General features: G+C 49.3%; 1 protein-coding gene across 7 annotated transcripts in view; it reads right to left on the bottom strand.

Annotated features, from left to right (window-relative positions):
* Positions 1 to 20,297, bottom strand: part of IP6K1 (inositol hexakisphosphate kinase 1) — a 73,793-nt gene that overhangs the window by 6,672 nt on the left and 46,824 nt on the right. For 2 of the 7 annotated variants that reach the window (XM_037905733.2, XM_037905734.2), the window contains exons 2-5: positions 10,555 to 10,898; positions 2,267 to 2,477; positions 1,395 to 1,579; positions 657 to 832 (exon numbers count right to left, since the gene is read on the bottom strand). In XM_037905733.2, coding sequence (XP_037761661.1) covers positions 657 to 832; positions 1,395 to 1,579; positions 2,267 to 2,477; positions 10,555 to 10,777 — 795 coding nt within the window. In that variant the 5' untranslated portion in view covers positions 10,778 to 10,898. Of the gene's footprint in view, positions 1 to 656; positions 833 to 1,394; positions 1,580 to 2,266; positions 2,478 to 10,554; positions 10,899 to 18,845; positions 19,010 to 20,297 lie in introns of all 7 variants that reach the window. The other 5 variants (XM_043551115.1, XM_043551116.1, XM_037905735.2 and 2 more) reach the window with 5 other exon arrangements.

Raw genomic sequence — 20,297 nt, 5'->3', positions numbered from 1 at the left:
GGGATTGCTAAGAAGGGTCTGCCCCTCAGCGTGGCATACGACTAACCCGTGGCACTCACTGCTGCAGAATCAGATTCCAGAAAAGGACCAGGGCATCTCCCCATCACACTAGCCAGAGTAGGAGTACAAGGGCACTCATTCCTTATGCTTCAGGGCATACCCAGAAGGGAAGAAAGGAACCCCCCCCCGGCCCGCCCCACAAGTGGAAGCCACAAGTGGCCTGTGACTGTGTGTGAGATGCTACTGAGACAAGACCCCAGGCCACAGATACCACTGACCTGTCTGGAATAGGTACCAATTGCTAGGCTCCTTACTAATTAGGCTTGCTGAATTTTAGCCCTTCTCTAGAACACTCACTACATTTGGTTACTGTGCAAAGCAGGCCATGGCCCATTCCACCCCATAAGAAGTTATAGACTCCCTCATTCCAGTGGAACAGAGAGGGAAGTGATGCGTAACAGCATGCACTCTTTGGAACACACAACTGGTGGCAAGCTGTCAAGGGGCTGGGAAGGAAGAAGTGTCACAGGAACACTGCCCCGCGGAAAGCACTATCCTGCTGTACTTTCCCCTAGTGGGCTGGGGATGTTCGAGGAGGAGTGGGGAAGATGTCTTTGTGCCACAGGCTACCCCAGACAAACCCTGGGATATTGTACCTGCATTCCACAGACTCTCACGCCCAGCGTGGCTGAGGTACTCTGTTCACACTTCTTCATCTGCCGAGCAGCCTTCTCTTCAGAAGCATCATCTCCATGCTGCCTGGTCCCCATCTTCAGGTCAAGCACACAGGGAAATCGGAAATGGTGCACCACATTCTCCAGCAAAAGGAACTCTAAGAAACATGTCAAGGAGATTTCATCTCTCAGAGCTGCCAACCACCAGGAACCAAGCGAGTTCTCTGGGGACTCCTGGAGCTGTAACACACTCCGGAGAGTGGGCACAAGGGGACAAAAGGGAGTCAGGGACACAGCAGCCAAGAAGAGGGGAATACGACAAGCCCAGTAGGGAGAAAAGGAGAGAGCCCACAAGGCAGTAGCACCGGGCAGGAAAATATGAGCCCAGTCTCTGTCAGAGGGACCAGAAGGGGAGACATGACCTGGTGACACAGATGGCACCTAGCCAGCAGGCACTGCCAGTGTCCTTGGCAGAAACCTGACAATCCTCCCAGGTGCCTGGACAGACACTGCTGCAGGGACAGATGGAAGGAGTAATGGAAGAGGGGCCCCAGTCTTTGGCCCAGCTGGTTTTGCTTGTGTTGATGGCAAAGGGAGTGTGTGCTCTGAGCATTAGCCAAGGACGAGGTGCCAGTCACTCCTTGCAGAGATGGGAAGCCTTTGCCGGCAACGTTCTGGCAGACGCAGCCAGCTGCCCTGGCTCTGCTTTCTGGAGGATACTGTAGAGCTTTCGGTCCTTGGACTCCGATCGCATGCGGCTCAGCTGCTGCTTGTGGCAGCGCAGACTCCATGGATTGTAGCTGATCTTTTCTGAGCTCAGGCCGCTGTTCCCATCCAGCATCTGAAACGGAACATCGGAATGGATGTGCAGCTCCACCTTGGGGCTCTTTGTCTCTTGGATGCTGCTGGCACAAAGAAGAGAACACATGCATGCTAGGGAGTCCTTGGCTAGACAGCTAATCTGTCACAGACAGGAGTTAGACTACAGCACCAGACCCCAATACCTTCTCCTGGCAAGACCTCCCATCACCAGACCTCCCATCCCCTCTCCTGTTATACGCCCGGACCTCCAACCCAGCAATGTCAGTCTCTGGTCTCAGTGAAAGCCAGCAATTCTTCCAGGGCGAGCCTGCAGCAGAGCCTCCATGCTGGAGGGGGCCTATCTGCACAAAGCAGGAGCAGGATCAGTGGAGGGCACAGGCTGCTGAAAGGGGAACCTTCCCCTAGACCACCCCGGCAGGCAAAGAGCTTGCCCCAGGGACCTTCAAGAATGTACCACAGTGGCAGCTAGTCCCCAGGGGCCTCGTGGCTCCAGCCTGAGCATATCTCAGAGAGGGAGGGACCAGGCCAGTGACTGGGACGAGATGCTGCCTAGACGTGGGCAGTGTGTGACAGCCAGGTGTGCGCACTGACAAGTGAGCCAGGGACCACACTCCAGCAAGCTCTGCACTGCATCACTGCCTGGGGCCAGTCACTGTATGACATGGGGAGTGCAAGGGAAAGCTATTCTGCCAGGAAGCCCCAGAGCTGACCGAGGGATGAGGAAGCGGTGTGCTTGCAGTCTGCACTGTTCCCAGCCCCCGTCCTTTTACCTCTCAGGGTTGTCATTGGCCAGGCTGGGTCTCTCCTCCTTGTGCTCACCGACACTGCTGGATCTGTGAAGGCTCCTGCGGGAATGCTTACGCCGAGGCTGGTCCCTCTCTGGCATGTCATCCTGCTCCAAGGCCTCGCTCTCCACGTAGGGATATGCTACCAAGTTAATGTAGCCATCACTGTCTCCCTCAAAGCAGACAGACACCACACCTACCAGAGAGAGGTAGCTTATCTCAATCCAAGCAGTCCCTCAAGGGGTAGCCGTGCATGTCTGTGACTGGCAGTGTAAGAGCTGTCAGCAGGGAAGGGAAAGCAGACAGCACCAGTACAAACCTAGAACCGTGGAACAGTTCTACAGGAACGGATCTGAGATGCTGCAACCCGCACGAGGATCTTGCAAAGGGAAAATTCCTCAAACAAACTACCACACCCAGCTACTGGCACTGGTGTATGAACACGTAGCAATCACTGTGGGGTTCCTAGCCCCGCAGAGGAGGGCATGGCAACGGTGGCTGAACGCCTACAGGCAGGGCAGCCTCAGCAGTCACAGGAAGCCCACCAACACATCATCCTCAATTTACAGAAAGCCTGAAAGTTTCATCTCTTATCCTCCTGCCACGTCAGCAGCTTGCCCTTCAGCTAATGCAGGCAAGGTTCACCCCGCACCCAGCAGTCTGTTTGCTGAGGCAGTGTTGCCTCTCTGCATCTTCGAAAGCCACGGCTCAAGGTGTGGTCTAAACCGAATGCTAGTGACTCCCCAACTGACACTGCTATGGGAGGGGCCCAAGGGAGACTTGGTGCAACATCTCTCAGATGGTCACTCCAACTAGTTATGGACGCATCTATGTGATGTCTCCAGTTCAGGAAGGCACTTTTCTGGTCCCCTTCTAGGAGGACAGGTAGGAAATTCACCTAGGCATTCCGAACAGCACTCCTCAGAGCTCTTGCTCGAAGAAGTCATCAGCAATTCAGATTTCTAGTTTACTCAGTAAAGAACATTAATGTAGTTTTTTGTATTTCTAAATTAAATGAGTGCCCACCTGTGACAGCAAGCAATAGCAGCCATATGCCCATCACTGGAGAACCAAGAGAAGGATCCATGGTAGTGAATTAAGCATTTCTACTTGGGATCTCTGGTCTCCTGGCTTGGTTTTTGCAGTCCAAAATTGGGGTAGATTATTACAACAGACATTTTACCCTTCAGCAGCATGAGGAAGCTAGCAGAGGAAGCACATGCCAGACACCCGTCCTGGGAATTATCCTAGTTATGCTAGCAACTCCATAGTGACAACAGGGTTTCTGTTTAAAGCCCAGTTTTCAACCCTATTTAAATCAGATTGACTGAAAATGGACATGGCAGTTCAGGACTCGGGAGAATTCATGATGCACATGTAGGGGCATTTGGTCAAGAGGTTGCTGTGATACAGCCCTATCAAACATAGAACTTTTGTCCCGAGAGAGAGAGAGAGAGAGAGAGAGAGAGAACAGGAGGAAAGAGTCACACAACACTCCTATCCCTGGTCTGCACCCAGCGAGAGCTAGTCTTCAGCTCCAGAAATGACTTGTTCCAGTGCTCCATGAGACTGTGTCCGGCTGTACACACACAGTCACTACCCAGCTTGTAGCAATACTGCACAGATGCAATCAGGGAACTGCAAGCCATGACAGCTCTGGGACCCCGCAGCCATGAGTTCAAGATTCCTATTCCACTGGCTGCTGATAATATTTCTGAGCGCTACACAGACAGCCCTTTTTACTGAGGTCCCATACCCTACTGTAGGAACAGGCAGCTATCCTACCCCACTGCCTCATTTTAGAGATACAACAACTGAGGTTGCAGGTCACTTCCAGCAGAGCTAGGGAAAGAATCCAGGTCTCATCCACGTTGCCTTTGGGAGTGAATGTGCTAAATCTATTCCTTGTCTATCCTGTCTAACCACTGGATCACATGTCTTGTACAGGTCAGGAATTGAGCTCCTAATCCAGAATCCTGATCACAGAATCATAGAAGATGAGGGTTGGAAGAGACCTCAGGAGGTCATCTAGTCCAACCACCTGCTTGAAGCAGGACCAACACCAACTAAATCATCCCAGCCAGGGGTTTGTCCAGCCAGGCCCTAAAAACCTCTAAGGATGGAGATTCTACCACCTCCCTAGGTAACGCATTCCAGTGCTTCATCACCCTCCTAGTGAAATAGTGTTTCCTAATATCCAACCTCGACCTCCCCCACTGCAACTTGAGACCATTGCTCCTTGTTCTGTCATCTGTCACCACCGAGAACAGCCTAGCTCCATTCTCTTTGGAATTCCCCTTCAGGTAGTTGAAGGCTGCTATCAAATCTCCCCTCACTCTTCTCTTCTGCAGACTAAATAAGACCACCACTCCTGTGTTATCTATCTAGTAGCTGGGTCAGTGGTTGAGTTATGCAGGATGGCCAGTTCAGTTAAGGTGACAGTTACTTTCTGTTTGGTCACATTGTTAAAGCATTAGCCTGGGACCCAGGTGAGCTGGGTTTGAATGCAGGCCCTGACAGACTTTCTATGTGATGCTGGGTAAGTAACTTAGACCAAAATGTTTGGAGGTGGCCTTTGTTTCTCTGGGCCTCAGGCCCTCTGTACAGGGCGTAACAGCTCCCCACCTCTCCTGGGTGTTGGCTAGGTACAGCCAGAAGTGGCTGGGAGGCATTAAGATCCTGCAGCGAGAGGGAGGGAACAGGCACAAGAACTACCTGCCTTGTGAGCTGCTGGGGTCACCCCCACCAGTATTGGGCTCACTGGGGTTCCCACAGCTTTTTGGAGACTCATAAGGGCTGCCCAGGAGTCGAATCAGCTAGTTTGGATGCTGGCTGTGGGGCCTCCCAAGCCTATTCTGGCTCCCTGTGCCAGTTTTGGTGGATTAAGAAGCTTACAAGAAGTGGAAGATTGGACAAATGACCAGGGAAGAGTATAAAAATATTGCTCGGGCATGCAGGAGTGAAATCAGGAAGGCCAAATCACACCTGGAGTTGCAGCTAGCAAGAGATGTTAAGAGTAACAAGAAGGGTTTCTTCAGGTATGTTAGCAACAAGAAAATCAAGGATAGTGTGGGCCCCTTACTGAATGAGGGAGGCAACCTAGTGACAGAGGATGTGGAAAAAGCTAATGTACTCAATGCTTTTTTTGCCTCTGTCTTCACGAACAAGGTCAGCTCCCAGACTACTGCACTGGGCAGCATAGCATGGGGAGGAGGTGACCAGCCCTCTGTGAAGAAAGAAGTGGTTTGGGACTATTTAGAAAAACTGGACGTGCACAAGTCCTTGGGGCCGGATGCGTTGCATCCGAGAGTGCTAAAGGAGTTGGCGGGTGTGATTGCAGAGCCATTGGCCATGATCTTTGAAAACTCATGGCGATCGGGTGAGGTCCCAGATGACTGGAAAAAGGCTAATGTAGTGCCCATCTTTAAAAAAAAGGGAAGGAGGAGGATCCTGGGAACTACAGGCCAGTCAGCCTCACCTCAGTCCCTGGAAAAATCATGGAGCAGGTCCTCAAAGTATCAATTCTGAAGCACTTAGAGGAGAGAAAAGTGATCAGGAACAGTCAGCATGGATTCACCAAGGGCAAGTCATGCCTGACTAACCTAATTGCCTTCTATGACGAGATAACTGGTTCTGTGGATGAAGGGAAAGTGGTGGACGTGTTGTTCCTTGACTTTAGCAAAGCTTTTGACACTGTCTCCCACAGTATTCTTGCCAGCAAGTTAAAGAAGTATGGGATGGATGAATGGACTATAAGGTGGATAGAAAGCTGGCTAGATTGTCGGGCTCAATGGGTAGTGATCAATGGCTCCATGACTAGCTGGCAGCCGGTATCAAGTTGAGTGCCCCAAGGGTCGGTCCTGGGGCCGGTTTTGTTCAATATCTTCGTAAGTGATCTGGAGGATGGGGTGGATTGCACCCTCAGCAAGTTTGCAGATGACACTAAACTGGGAGGAGAGGTAGATACGCTGGAGGGTACGGATAGGATACAGAGGGACCTAGACAAATTGGAGGATTGAGCCAAAAGAAATCTGATGAGGTTCAACAAGGACAAGTGCAGAGTCCTGCACTTAGGACGGAAGAATCCAATGCACCACTATAGACTAGGGACCGAATGGCTCGGCAGCAGTTCTGCAGAAAAGGACCTAGGGGTTACAGTGGATGAGAAGCTGGATATGAGTCAACAGTGTGGCCTTGTTGCCAAGAAGGCCAATGGCATTTTGGGCTGTATAAGTAGGGGCATTGCCAGCAGATCGAGGGACGTGATCGTTCCCCTCTATTCGACACTGGTGAGGCCTCACCTGGAGTACTGTGTCCAGTTTTGGGCCCCACACTACAAGAAGGATGTGGAAAAATTGGAAAGAGTCCAGCAGAGGGCAACAAAAATTATTAGGGAACTCGAACAAATGACTTATGAGGAGAGGCTGAGGGAACTGGGAATGTTTAGTCTACGGAAGAGAAGAATGAGGGGGGATTTGATAGCTGCTTTCAACTACCTGAAAGGGGGTTCCAAAGAGGATGGATCTAGACTGTTCTCAGTGGTACCAGATGACAGAACGAGGAGTAATGGTCTCAAGTTGCAGTGGGGGGGATTTAGGTTGGATATTAGGAAAAACTTTTTCACTAGGAGGGTGGTGAAACACTGGAATGTATTACCTAGGGAAGTGGTGGAATCTCCTTCCTTAGAAGTTTTTAAGGTCAGGCTTGACAAAGCCCTGGCTGGGATGATTTAGTTGGGGATCGGTCCTGCTTTGAGCAGGGGGTTGGACTAGATGACCTCCTGAGGTCCCTTCCAACCCTGATATTCTATGATTCTATGATTAAGGCAGAGGCGCTTTCTAAGCTTTGCGGGGAGAGCCGCTGCTGGGCTGCACCTGGGCACACCAAGTCGATTATTGAGCTGGCATTCCTGGAGATGTGATCTTACTGTGAGTCATGGCACTCCTGAACCTGAGGCAGCCTCCATGTACAGGCCACCACAGTCCCCTGCTACCGTGCTCCTGGGGTGCTTTGGGGGTGTTGAGGGAAGGGGGCAGACCTGCAGCTAGAGCTGCGGTTGATGCAACAACTGTCCACAGCAATTGCTAAGGATGTCTCCTTAAGAGCCATTGTGTATGCAAGTTCTCCCTGGTGGGGTTGTGGCTTGAGCAGTCAAGCTCCCGGTGCCCACTGGGGCATTGGACTCCAAGCCCCCAACTCAGGCATTAGAAAGTCAGGAGCTGCTCACTTTGGCACGTCTACCTTAGCAATGTCTGCACGGCAAGCTGGGGTGTAAATCTAGAGCACTCCAGCGTGCTGCACACTAACTGTCTGGGTGAACCTGCTGCTGTGCACTAAAAGTTCCCAAGGGCACTCTACTGTAATGTTGCTTCAGCCTGCTCTACAGCAAAGTGCATGAGACAGCTGTTAGTGCCATGGCGGCTGGGCCTGCGCAGCCACTCGGTGCTGCAGCAGGCTGGAGCGTGGCAGAATTACAACCCAACTTGCTGCACAGTATCACTTGCATGGACATGCCCCTAATCCCCCCACATGTCCCAGAGAGCGTATTAGTGCAAGATGGAGAAAACCATGAAACTTACAGACTCCGGAAATACCCAGTTAAGAATTGGAATCCCCCAACAGTAACTCCACTCTGCAGGGATGGCAACAAGAAGTGGGAATGTCACTGAAAAGCTCCAACTCAGGGCTCCTCTTCAGACTGCCAAGCGGCACTCTGGCTAGGGCCTGCGTAGAAGTCCTGACAGGACAGTAATCTGGCTAGGAGAGTTTGCACTCACACCTTGAGCTGTCTCTCCTTGTTTCCAGAGCTGGGTGAAACTTTTCAAAATTTGATAAAAAGGGGGGGAAATGGACACATTTTTGGGAGCTGTCTGCATTTGTCAACTGGCTGCCTCGTTACCAGGTGCACAATCACAGAGAAGCCAGCCCAGTGTCCAGCATGTCAGGTGAAGATTTCCTCATGGAGGCATGACTATGTGAGAAGCAGCACCTGAACAGGGTATGCCCCATGTTTGTAAGTCTGCCTGCTTCCCCTTGGCACACTAACACTCTCTGGGGGTACCTGGGCAGACTACGGCAGCAGCTCCCAGCTTTTGAGCATACCAGCCTGGGGTTCTGGACTCCCACCCCCGAGGGGCATGAGGAGCAGGAAGCCTGTCGTGCAGCAGTCAATTGATGGAGTTATGGTAACAAGTGGATAACCTAGTGTGCAGGCAGGAAGGGGACAAGAGAAGCCAAAGTCTGCATGTGCCATGCAGAGCATGTGCCTCCCAAAGAGCCTGGGCCAGGCAGAGGACCAGAGTGGGGGTGGAGGGAGGAGAAATGGGCAGTGAGGAAAATGAGGAGTTTTAGCTGGCAGGAGTCCTGTCCCTTGGCTTGAGGGAGTAGCTTCGAGTGAGCTGTACTGACATGTGCCAGTGGGGATGCTTTTCCTGTTGTGAACCTCCCTCCCACACAGGTCTCGACTCAAGCTTCCACCTGAGGCTGGAAGAGGTGACCTGTAGTGACCTACCTCTAGGCCTGGAAGGAGATGGTTTTTACTTTTCCCCTAAACACACAAACCAATGAAAATATATTTCCATCCAAAGTCATAGACATTTACAGCTCAGCAATGTAAGAAACAATTGCTTAAGAGCTTTGCATTTGATGTAAGGCTATTTCCTTTGGATAGTCTGACATCTGATGTTGACAGTGCGTGTTTGAATGGTTATAAAACTTTAACCTTTTGAACCTCAATGTCTACTGTCACTAAATAAATGTCTGACTCCCCTATAATTTCCCACAACTGGGAAAATTTAAACTGATACAAATTTTAAAAATGCTTAAAAACAAACATCCTCCTCCATTGAAATTACATACATGCAAATCTAACTCTGCCAAGCCTGGCTACAGGGAAAGGCAATTCCTCATATCCCAGTGGCCCCACAAATCACTTCCTGCAGGAGATGGAAGACTTTAAACCAGAGCTAGTTTTAGTTTTTGGTCACTTTGAAAAGTTATTGGTGCTCCTGGTCAGCCCGGTGACTCCTAGAGACTGTTTGCATTTGGAGGGGGTAGACAACTCAGTTCCAAGTGAACGTTTTCACGCTCTGACACATCTGTGAATGGTTTTTCAGTGACAAATTTGGCACATACAGGAGGGGTAAAGATTTCACCAGCTCTTTAGGATGACCAGCTAGACACCCATCAAGCTTTAACGTACTATCATGAATCACACACCAGCGCACTCGGACATGGAGTGCCTGGTGAATCTGTAAATTGGACCTAGTCCCTGCATCCAGACTGCGTGGTTAGAACGGTAATGCTGAGGAAAGCCAAGATGAAAAGGTCCTTCCTCCAGGGAGCGTATCTAACTGCCTTACTCTGGCACAGATGCAGCTCAGCCCGCCCAAGACAGAGTCGTTTCACGTCTATAGGAAGGCAGGGTACTTGCAAAGCAGATCAGGCTTTGAGGGGGTGACAGCTCAACATGCTTTGCTGCCACCGAATGCCCCCATTCCCCTGAATATTCACAAACAGCAAGTAGGTCAGGAAAACCAGGAATGCACATTTTTAGGACCAGATTCAGAACATCTGCCTTGGCAGTTTGTTCATATTTTCCACACATCTGTTCCCATAGATGAACCCCATAAGAACCAGAGTACTGAAAAGAGCTCATACAGTCAAGCCCAGAAAGCAAAGGTACCGACTTCACTGTTCTATTTACACTCAATGCTGAGTGCCATGGGGAGCAGTGTTGAGCGCTGCAGGGAGCTTAGGGGAAGCTCAGAGAAGTAGCACTTTCAGTTCTGCTTCTGTTAGCCATCCGGAAGCAGGGTCTTCACCCTGGTGATACCTCCATATTCATTTCCCCCCAACAAAAGCTGGAATCCAGCACACTCGGCATGCAGCTGTATAAAGAGGCACCCATCACCTCCGTTTAACAACTTCCTTGTTTGATGTGAAGAGTGGGAGGACGAGCCTTCTGAGGCTATCTGGGCAGGGTTCAAAAACAGGACTTTTCCGGCCGATCCACATACACTGAACATAGCTCAGTCAGGAGCTAATTCAGGACTCTTCTCAGAATGAAGCATGGCACTGAAATTATCTCCTTGATCATCAGCCACATGCTCAGCCCCATACACACAGACCGAGAACACCCCTACCCACCACACAGTTCACATCATATCAGTGGAGAGCAGCAGGAGTGAAGGGAATGACAAACAGAACCTGCCCCCAGCTGCAGGAGCCCCACAGAGTGGGAAGCTACATTGTGCAGCAGCACTGGGGCTCACCTTTATACTCAGGCGTGAACTCCTTCATTTCCGGGGGCAGGGACTCATAGAAGCGCTGTTCTCGGGAAATGAGGGGCTTGCAAACAGTGTGGTCATCGTAGCGCATCATGCTGCTGTGGCCGCCCACCTGGTGAATGAAAGGCTCCAACAGGACCCCTCGCTCTCCGGCTCGACTGGCATTTTTGCCATACTTGCCCACTTCCATGGTTTGACAAACACACATTGCGTTCGGCACCAGTTGCACACTTGGGGCATGGGGAGAGCCGCATGGGCTGGGAGGGGGCAGCTTCACGAGAGGCAGACAGCCACGGCTGAGAAATCCCAGGAATTAGTCTTGTTCTGATCTGCAAAACAATGGAGAATCCTATGAGAAAAGAGCTGTTCTCACCTCACTGTCTGGCCTGTCTCCCTAGTAACTTTTACCACATAGGAGTCCAACAAGTTTTCTACTAAGGAAGCAAAGGTGATCCTTCAACCATACCTGTAGCCCTGCCCGCATGGACGGGGATACACACACTCGCTACTATTAGTATTTGGATCAAAAATGTCCAGCTCCCCACCCCACCCCCACGCCCAGCAGATGCTCTGACTCTTTAGGGCTAGCAGGACTTTCCCACAGGGGTTTGTCAAGTGATGGCTGGAAGAAATCTAGTATTTTGATTCCCACTTAGAAAGTTATTTCCATGTGCTAATGGATCTTGCCATTAATAAAGTGATGTCACAATTGCAGCATACGTTATGAGGGAGACACCCCCCCTTTGCCAACCCTCCCCGCAAATATCTAGCGCTAAGAGCAGCACAAATACACAGAAAACTCCTTCAGGAATCCAAATCCTGCTATTTCTGCCACCACGTTTCTAGGATCCAACTTTATCTTTGATGAACTGCTACCATCCTAGTTAGTCTCCAGTGAGGACTGCTGTAACCTCCCGTGCCTGCCCTCCCGATGGCACATACCACCACCCAAAACACAGCCTCTGGCCACATCCTCCTGCCCCGATCCCTGCCTACATCACTCCCCATCCACTCTCTCCACTGGCTCCTCCAGCTCCACTAATCATCTTCTTCAAGCTCCTTGGCTTCAGCTTCGAGCACAGCCCCCCTATTCACCCTGCCTCACCTGACCAGGTGGCCAATGCTGAGCTGCTTGTGTGCCCCATTCCCCAGCCTCTCAGCTTCCTCTCTCCCTGTGGACACCATCATCGCCACAGTCACTCAGGCCTGTAACCTCTCTGATTCGGCCTTCCCTCTTGACTCACATATTCAGGCCGTGTCCAAATCCCGCTGCATAAGAAAAAGCAGCATCTCTGAAACTGGCCTTTTCTCTTCGCCAACACAGCTAAACTCCCACCCCAGCCCTCAATGTCTCACACCATGGCTACTGCAGCCCCTCCTCATTGGCCCCCAATACGACACCTTGCTTGCCTTGGGTCCATTCTGAACGCAGCTGCTCAGGTTGCCTTGCTGGCTTGTCACTCTGACCACCTCAGTCTACGTCCCACAGATGCTCTGCTCACAAAAAAATGGACAGTAGAGACAAGCCCATGGCCCTTCCTAACTTAGTGCTGCCGTACCTCAGTGATCTAGTAACTGACTACAAAATTAACCCCACCTTGCCAGCATTCCCAGCCTCTACCGCCCAGCAGTCAGCATCCCTTACATGCCTCCTGCGTTCTCATGCTGCCCCTTATGCATAGCAGGATCTCCCCAGTAAAGCATATCCTGCTTCAAATCCCGCCTTAGTGGCTTGGCTCATGAACATTTAGTTCGAGTGTGCTTAGGATTCATGTGGACCCTGCTCCATTAGCTGGAAGTTGAAGCTAGGCAAATTCAGACCAGAAATAAGGTGTAAATTTATAATGGTGAGAGTAATTAACCACTGGAACAATCCTTGACAATTTTTAATTTAGGATGGGCTGTTTTTCTAAAAGTTCTGCTGTGGAAATTATTATGGGGCAGCTCTCTGGCCTGTGCTATACAACGGCTCACACTAGATCAGGGGTGGGCAAACTGCGGCCCGCAAGCCATTTTAAGCTGGCCCACAAGCTCCAGCTGGGGAGCCTGGTCGGGAGCCACACCACGCGGCTCAGCCCCACTCTGGCGCTCCCGCTGGGGCACTGGGTCAGGGACCGTACCACGTGGCTCCTAGAAGCCACGGCATGGCCCCACTCCGAGGGTCAGGGGCCACTTCACACCTAGAAGCCAGAGAAGGGACATGCCACTGCTTCCAGGAGCCACCGGAGGCAAGCACCGCTCGATGCCTGGACCCATGAGCCTCTTCCCATGCCCCAACCCCCTGCTCCAGCCCTGACCCCCTATCTGCTCTCCAAACCCCTCGATCCCAGCACAGAGAACCCTCCTATACCCCAAACCTCTCATCCCCAGCCCAACCCCAGAGCCCGCAGCCCCAGCCAGAACCTGCATCCCTTCCCATGCCCCTACCCCAGCCCTGATCCCCCTCCTAACCCTTCGGTCCCAGCCCAGATCTCCCTCCTACACCCCGAACTCCTCATCCCCAGCCCCACCCCAGAGCCCGCACCCCCAACCAGAGCCCTCACCCCCTCCCGTACCTCAACCCCAATTTTATGAGCATTCATGGCCCGCCATACAATTTCTATTTCCCAATGTGGCCCTCAGGCCAAAAAGTTTGCCCACCCCAGCACTAGATCAGTGGTCCCTTCTAGCCTTGGAATCTCTGAGAACAGAAGCTTTTTGCGGCAGGGACCTGCTCCTTTAATTTGTTTGTGAAGGGTCTTGCACGCCCATGGGTGCTGCAGAACTAAGGAAGTCATATGAAGAGAAGATGGACTCTTGCCTGAGAGATGCTGATGGGGCAGATTGGCTGGCCTGCCTGCCATTCTCTGCCTTCACTGCACAGTTAAGTTGGAATCTTTCCCAGGTCTTAGCCCAAACCTCCCTCTGTCCATGCACAAGACCCTTGGAGCTGAGTTTGGAGGTACTTTATGCCCAGGCTAGCTGGCCCACCTAGTGAGCCAGGTTAGAACCTGGGCTCCAATTCAACTCAGGCTGGAACCACCCCCTTTGTGCTGAGGATGCAGGCAAAAAACAAACAAAAAAAACCCCTCACTCACATGCTGATAGTCCTGCAATACCCTTCCCCCAACTTCCCCCCAGAGGACAGACAAGTTCTCCTGCAACTGACACAACGGACTGGGAAAGAATCCTAGAGTGTCTCAGCACTAAGAACTATGGGATATGCCCCCAGAGACACTCAGGTAAGCACAGACACAGTAAAGGCACAGTAAAGTGGATAGGTCTGTGCTGTAGGGATGCTCCAACCTGGATGAGGCTAAGCAGGGTGCTCAGACCCAGGTGCCAATCACTGTGGAGTGCAGACAGCTTCTGTGGTGTTTCTTGGAAGTGGGTCAAGGGTTTGAACCACATAGAAAAGGGGAGTAGAATTTTCTAATGCTTCCATCCCCTGCCTTTTCACAAGGAGGAGACCGGCAGAGGGGCAAGATGGTGCTGTGCACTGGAGGTCAGCCACAGATTAGAGCAGAACGAGGCAGGAGTTATTTGGGGTCTCTTCCTGCAGTCTCAATGGTGCCTAGGAGAAGTTTATATTCCCAGCATTCTGCAGTGTGAGGTCCTGTCAGCACCTCTGTACCAGACAAAGCAAGGGGCACTGACATAATAGCATCCAAATGCATGGCTATCATCATATACAGGGTTCAACAACTTTCAGCACCCCCACTATACAAACAGTTCCATCGCCCCTCCAAGGTAGGACTTTGGTTCTGTCACAGCTCTGATGTGGGTTTCTTGTAATCAAGTCACAGGCTGCAGTTCTTCCCCAGCAGACTGGATGGAGCACGTTAGCCTCCACCTTGCCTCCCTACAGCACAGGTATGTGAAGAGGGAAAGATGTTCCCTGAAGAAGGTCTAGCCAGGACATAATCAACCTTTTCAATGACAGACGTGATTTCCTCAGCACTGCCAGGTCTCTCAACCTGGTCGGGACTGTCGTACCATCTGAAGTTTTAGTGACCCAGGTCTGGGGTTCATGCGATTCCAGAGGAATCTCAGCTGAAGAAGAAAAGATTTACAAGTATGCCAATGGTAGAGTGAGAGACATGCCTGAGGTGGGCTTTTGGCACCAGCCCTATCAGCATGAGAGTCAAACTTATGTCAAGGAGGCCATGGGTCCACACTGATACTTTGAAGCAGATCCTTTGGCCCAGTCTACTTGCTCAATGCCCCTTGGGTCATGCAAAGAGAGCAGAAGCTGCCCGGTGGAGGGAGTCTCCAGTGGGTGCAGAGCCAGCATATTCAGCTCTTATGCCTTCCTGACCTCTGCCCCAGTGTAGCACTGTTAGGGTGGGGACAGGACAAGGGCATACTGAGAGTGGGAGGGGCTGTGTCTGGTGCCCTCCAGCTATCCCTAACTGGCAAGTGATCTCTTGGGGACCACAGTCAGCTAGCACATGAGCCTGGGGCAGGGCAGAGAACCAGGAAGCTGTAATGGATTGTTGATTTTCCCCCACTCCTAGGCTGCATGGGGGAGACTCCCCAGTCTTAGGTGCGGTCAGTCAAACTCCTGTCCCACTTGCTGAGGTTCCCACAGCCCAGCAGGGAGGTAACGAACAGCCACAGGTACTTTCATTGCTCCTGTAATGCAGCAGGAAGCCAGCAGGGGAGCTGCTAAACAGCTGCAGCAGGGAAGGGACAACAGCTGCTCACAGCATTTTGGTTCAAAGCAAAGCTGCTCTAGACAGGGGTTGTAACTTGTGCTGCGGGGGGGGAGGCAGTGCCCACCACAGTGACTAAAACTGATCCAAACCCTTCACTGTAAACCTCACAGGGTGCAGCCCTGTACAGTCACATTGAGGGCCACAGGTTGGACATCCTGACCTCAGGATCTGGGATGCATCTCCTGGCTCCCACATGGGGAACACAGAGATGAGGTTCTTCCTCAACTGGCCACAAGATGTCTCTGTTGCCGCACATATTTGAAAGGACCCGAAGTATCTCTAGAATGGGGATATAACAGCTCTGTTCTTCTAATGCAGGGGTTCTCAAACTTCATTGTACCATGACCCCCTTCTGACAACAAAAATTACTACACAACCCCTGGAGTGGGGACTGATGCCTGAGTCCGCCTGAGCCCCACCATCCTAGGTGGGGGGCCCAAAGCCCGAGCCCCACTGCTCCAGGTGTATGTGTGCGGGGGGGACAAAGCCCCAAATTGGAGGCCTGTAACCTGAACCCCACCACACAGGGCTGAAGCCCTCATGCTTTGGCCCTGGGTCATGGGTCTCAGGCTTCAGCCCCGGACTCCAGCAAGTCTAACACAGGTGATGTAATTCTAGTGTTTTAATAAAAGTGGTATAGCTTGTGGCGCAGAAATTTGCGAGTGTAGACATACCCTCAGTATGATCCTAAAACACAAAGGCTTAATCACAAAGAAAAGGTTTTATTCCCAATGACCTGACATAAAAGAGTCACCCACAAAACTGGCTAAGAAAGACTGCTGCATTTACTCAGCTGTGCTCTCAGAAATAAAGTGATGGCTGCAGCACTCAAAACCCATTTCAAGTACAGTTGGACAAATTATTTGTAGTGAATAATATACCTGATTGAATGAACCATTTTTATTGATGGCAAGTATTTGCAGAGCCTTTTTCAAAAAGTTTATTTGCCATTCGTAATTACTCACTCCCTTGCCTTTGAGGTAGTCTAATGGAAAGCATGTATGGTAAATGATTATTATTACACATGGACACTACACAGGCACTAAACTGACAGATGGCTCCTTCAACCAGTTACAAAACTCTAGATACTTGAAGGCTTAAGAATTACTCATCCTGGCTCTTATTAATCTTGTTTAGCTAGCCTCTTATCAAAATCACTGTACTTGCAGTAGTACTGCACAACACAACATGCATAATGTCAGTCTATTGCTGAGAATGAATTGGAGAGGGATCTATTCACTCAAGCAGGTTCTTTGGCAGCTGTTCGGTGCTGCTGTGTTTGTTCCTGCTATATGTCAAACCAAGGAATGAGAATCTTATCAAAAGGCAACAGAACATTAAATCAATTTAACGAAAAAAATTTGTGAAGCAGGATGGATTGATTTAAATCAGCTTTTAATCATGATTTAAATCAGCAAGTAGAAAACCTTAATTTAAATAATCAATTTTAATCATATTCTGCATTTGTACTTTTTAGTTATTCTTCTAAAGAAAGATTGATTCTCATTGGTTGGTACCCACTAAAATATGTCAATCTGCAACTAATCATAGCCTTTACACGAAATTTAGTGTTTCTTTTTGCTAACCAGGAGGGTACACTATATCTATACACTGATTTAAGCAATTATATAGCTTAACTTTTTACTAGATGATTAATGTCTTGCTTGTGATTGGCGTCAAGCTCTATCTGGATGGAAATTCAAATTCAATAAAAATGCACAAAACCAACATTTTAAAAATTAAATTTAAGTGTATTGGATACATAAGAAAAAAGTTTGTCAAAACATGTTTTCCATTTAAAACTGATTTATTAAACAAAGGAAGTATTATCTGTAGTTAGTGAATTGAACTGATAGTTTCTGGTCATCATGCCCATCCTTCAGGATTTTGGAACTAGTAGATATCATCCTCTCACATCTAGCTTTTATTCACGGATTGCAAAAAGAAAAACTTTCCTGCTTTTTCAACTACCAGTTGGTTTCTTAACTTTGAATGAACTAGCCAATGAACTGAACTAACTGAATAAACTGTAATCAAGAAAATACTCTCTCTACACCCGCAGAAGACGCTCCTGCTGTCAAAAGCTAGTTTAGCACTTCAACAAACTCAGATTCTAGGCGCTTAACTAGTGACTTCCACCAGTTCAGTGGTCTGACTCTCTTAAAACTTTGCAGCAATCATGTACTGCTTAATTTTTTTTTGTATTTCATTTAAATTATTATAAACATATTTTAAATAAACATCAGTATAGGTTTACAATTTCAAAATTTAATTTAAAAAACCCTATGTGATGTTATTGACATGACCTGTGACCGTATAGATCATTGTTGCAGCCAGGGTCCTATGCAGGGCTTTGGAGCGGAGCCCGGAGCTGGAGCACGGAGCAGCTCCAGAGCAGTGGAGCTGCTCCAAAGCCCTGGTCCTATGGTGAAGTGGAGGAGGTCAACTGAGGTGTCTATGGAAAAGTTGTAGTTTGCTGACTATGATTATGCTGTATGTGTGTATCATTTTTGTATTTGAAGTTATGAATATTGGCTATGTACTTGCATCTCAATGTGTTTGATTCTAAGTAGCCACAGTGAAGCATTTGGTCAGCTACTTGAGAAAGGACTATTCTCAGTAAGTGCCCAATCAAGAAACACTTAACTGACAATGGACTTTGGGAGACGCCAATCCACATCTGAGCTTTCCTGGGAAAGTTCAAACTACAGTACAGATCCGTTTACGAGCGGATGTTGGGAGTCAAGCCGTCACAACCGTGTGTTAATGGACCACGGGTTAAGAGGGCCATGCTGAAACATCTTAAGATATCTATATATATACACACACACACACACACACACACGTATAATTATCTAGGATTACATACGTATTCACAGCGTTCCAAATACTACAGGCCTATCTGTTAATGGCGCTTTGCAAGAATATAAATTCAAATGTGTTATCTAATAAAAACACTACTACTACTACTACACAGGGGTGAAAGTAACTCAGGACACTTACTGGTACGGGGCTGGGGCTGCTCTGGCCCCTGGAAGGGGCGGGGCCTCGGGCAGAAAGGCAGGGCTAGGGTTCAGCATCCCCCAGCCAGCCCTTCCAGGCCGCTTGGTCTGCGCCACCTGGGGTTCCCGTGTTGATTTAAAGGGCCCGGGGCTCCGGACACCACTGCTGCGGTAGCAGTGTCTGGAGCCCCGGGCCATTTTAAATCACTGGCACCAGGGCAGCTGCTTTGAGGATCCTTAAAGCACTGCCACAGCAAAGGACCATCCTTTAACATTTTAACATTGCTGCCCCTCCCCCCCCCCCCCGCCCCGATCGGCAGCAAAGACGTACAACACGTTTCCACTCCACACTTCCTGTCGATTTCTATGTCAGTGAGTTAGTGAGCAAATCTGTAGCGCTACACAGCAAGTTCCTGTATCATGTGTTAACAAGTCTCGTGCGTTAAATAGGTAGCACTGGGAGGCATGGCGCTACCGCGCGTTAAGCGGATTCATGTGTAAACAGGTCTGTACTGTAACATGTAAACACTGGCGTCGGCCTGCAAAAAGCTGAATCATTCATGAACATGTGACTTGCCTGGTGGCTACAAACTCCATCTTGTTACTGTGACTTTGCACAGAAGAACAAAGGGGTTTCAGCCCACAAGAGGGAGAATACAAAAGACCCTGGAAGCCTCTCCGTTTTGCCTTCAGCTAGCTTGAGAGATGACTTCTCCATCCCAAAGAGATGCCTGAAAGAAACTGGAACAAAGGACAGTAACTACGGGGGTGTGAGTGATTGCTGGACCCAGACTAGGAAGGAGTCCAGTCTGTGAAAGAAGCTTATTGGAATATCTCTGGGGGTGAGATTTCATCTGTAATCAGTTTCTTAATGTATTAGGCTTTGACTTCTGAGTTTTGTTTTATTTTGCTTGGTAACTTACTTTGTTCTGTCTGTTATTACTTGGAATCACTTAAATCCTTTTTTATATTTAATAAAATCACTTTTCTTATAAATTAACCCAGAGCAAGTGATTAATTCCTAGGGGAGCAAACAGCTGTGCATATCTCTCTATCAGTGTTATAGAAGGCAGACAATTTATAAGTTTACACTGCTGGCCGTCAAGTATCATTCCTCAGTGAAGTCACACCCTTATTTCCCATCACCATCTAGTATTGGTGCAATACCCCAGGGAAACAGAGGCACTAAAACTAGCAGAAGACAGTAAACTAGGAAAACTTCCATGCAACATTACCAGGTTAATACTCCCTACTCCATCACAGCAGGTTATAAAACTGCAGGCCAGAGCCACCTTCCCCTTTAGTACAGGTAGCTGCAGTCTGCTCCATTTTATGCAAGGGAAATTAGATCCCCAGGTTTTTGGTCACATTGAGTGGGGCTTTGGCTAGGACACTGGAGTTTTAGATTAGCTCCAGATTGCCTGACTTCCCCTGAAATCAGATAATTCCATGCCCACATGACCTCAACGGCCCTCATAAAATAATGATATCTGCAAGTGACAAGCTGTCAAGCTTCCTTCCCCACTCTGAACTCTAGAGTACAGATGTGGGGACCTGCATGAAAGACCCCAAGCTTATTCTTACCAGCTTAGGATAAAAACTTTCCCAAGGTACAAACTTCGCCTTGTCCTTGAACAGTATGCTGCCACCACCAAGCAATTTAAACAAAGAACAGGGAAAGAGACCATTTGGAGACGTCTTCCCCAAAAATATCCCCCCAACCCTTACACCCCCTTTCCTGGGGAAGGCTTGAGGATGATAATATCCTCACCAATTGGTACAGGTGAACACAGACCCAAACCCTTGGATCTTAAGAACAATGAAACATCAATCAGGTCCTTCAAAGAAGAATTTTATTTAAAGAAAAGGTAAAAGAATCACCTCTGTAAAATCAGGATGGTAAATACCTTACAAGGTAATCAGATTCAAAACAGAGAATCCCTCTAGGCAAAACCTTAAGTTACAAAAAGTCACAAAAACAGGAATATACATTCCCTCCAGCACAGCAAATTTTACAAGCCAAAAACTA

The sequence above is a fragment of the Chelonia mydas genome, chromosome 7 (genome assembly GCF_015237465.2).
Source record: "Chelonia mydas isolate rCheMyd1 chromosome 7, rCheMyd1.pri.v2, whole genome shotgun sequence".
Lineage (NCBI taxonomy): Eukaryota > Metazoa > Chordata > Testudines > Cheloniidae > Chelonia > Chelonia mydas.
Note: the sequence above shows the minus strand (reverse complement) of the source record. Positions and strands in the feature narration are given on the sequence as shown.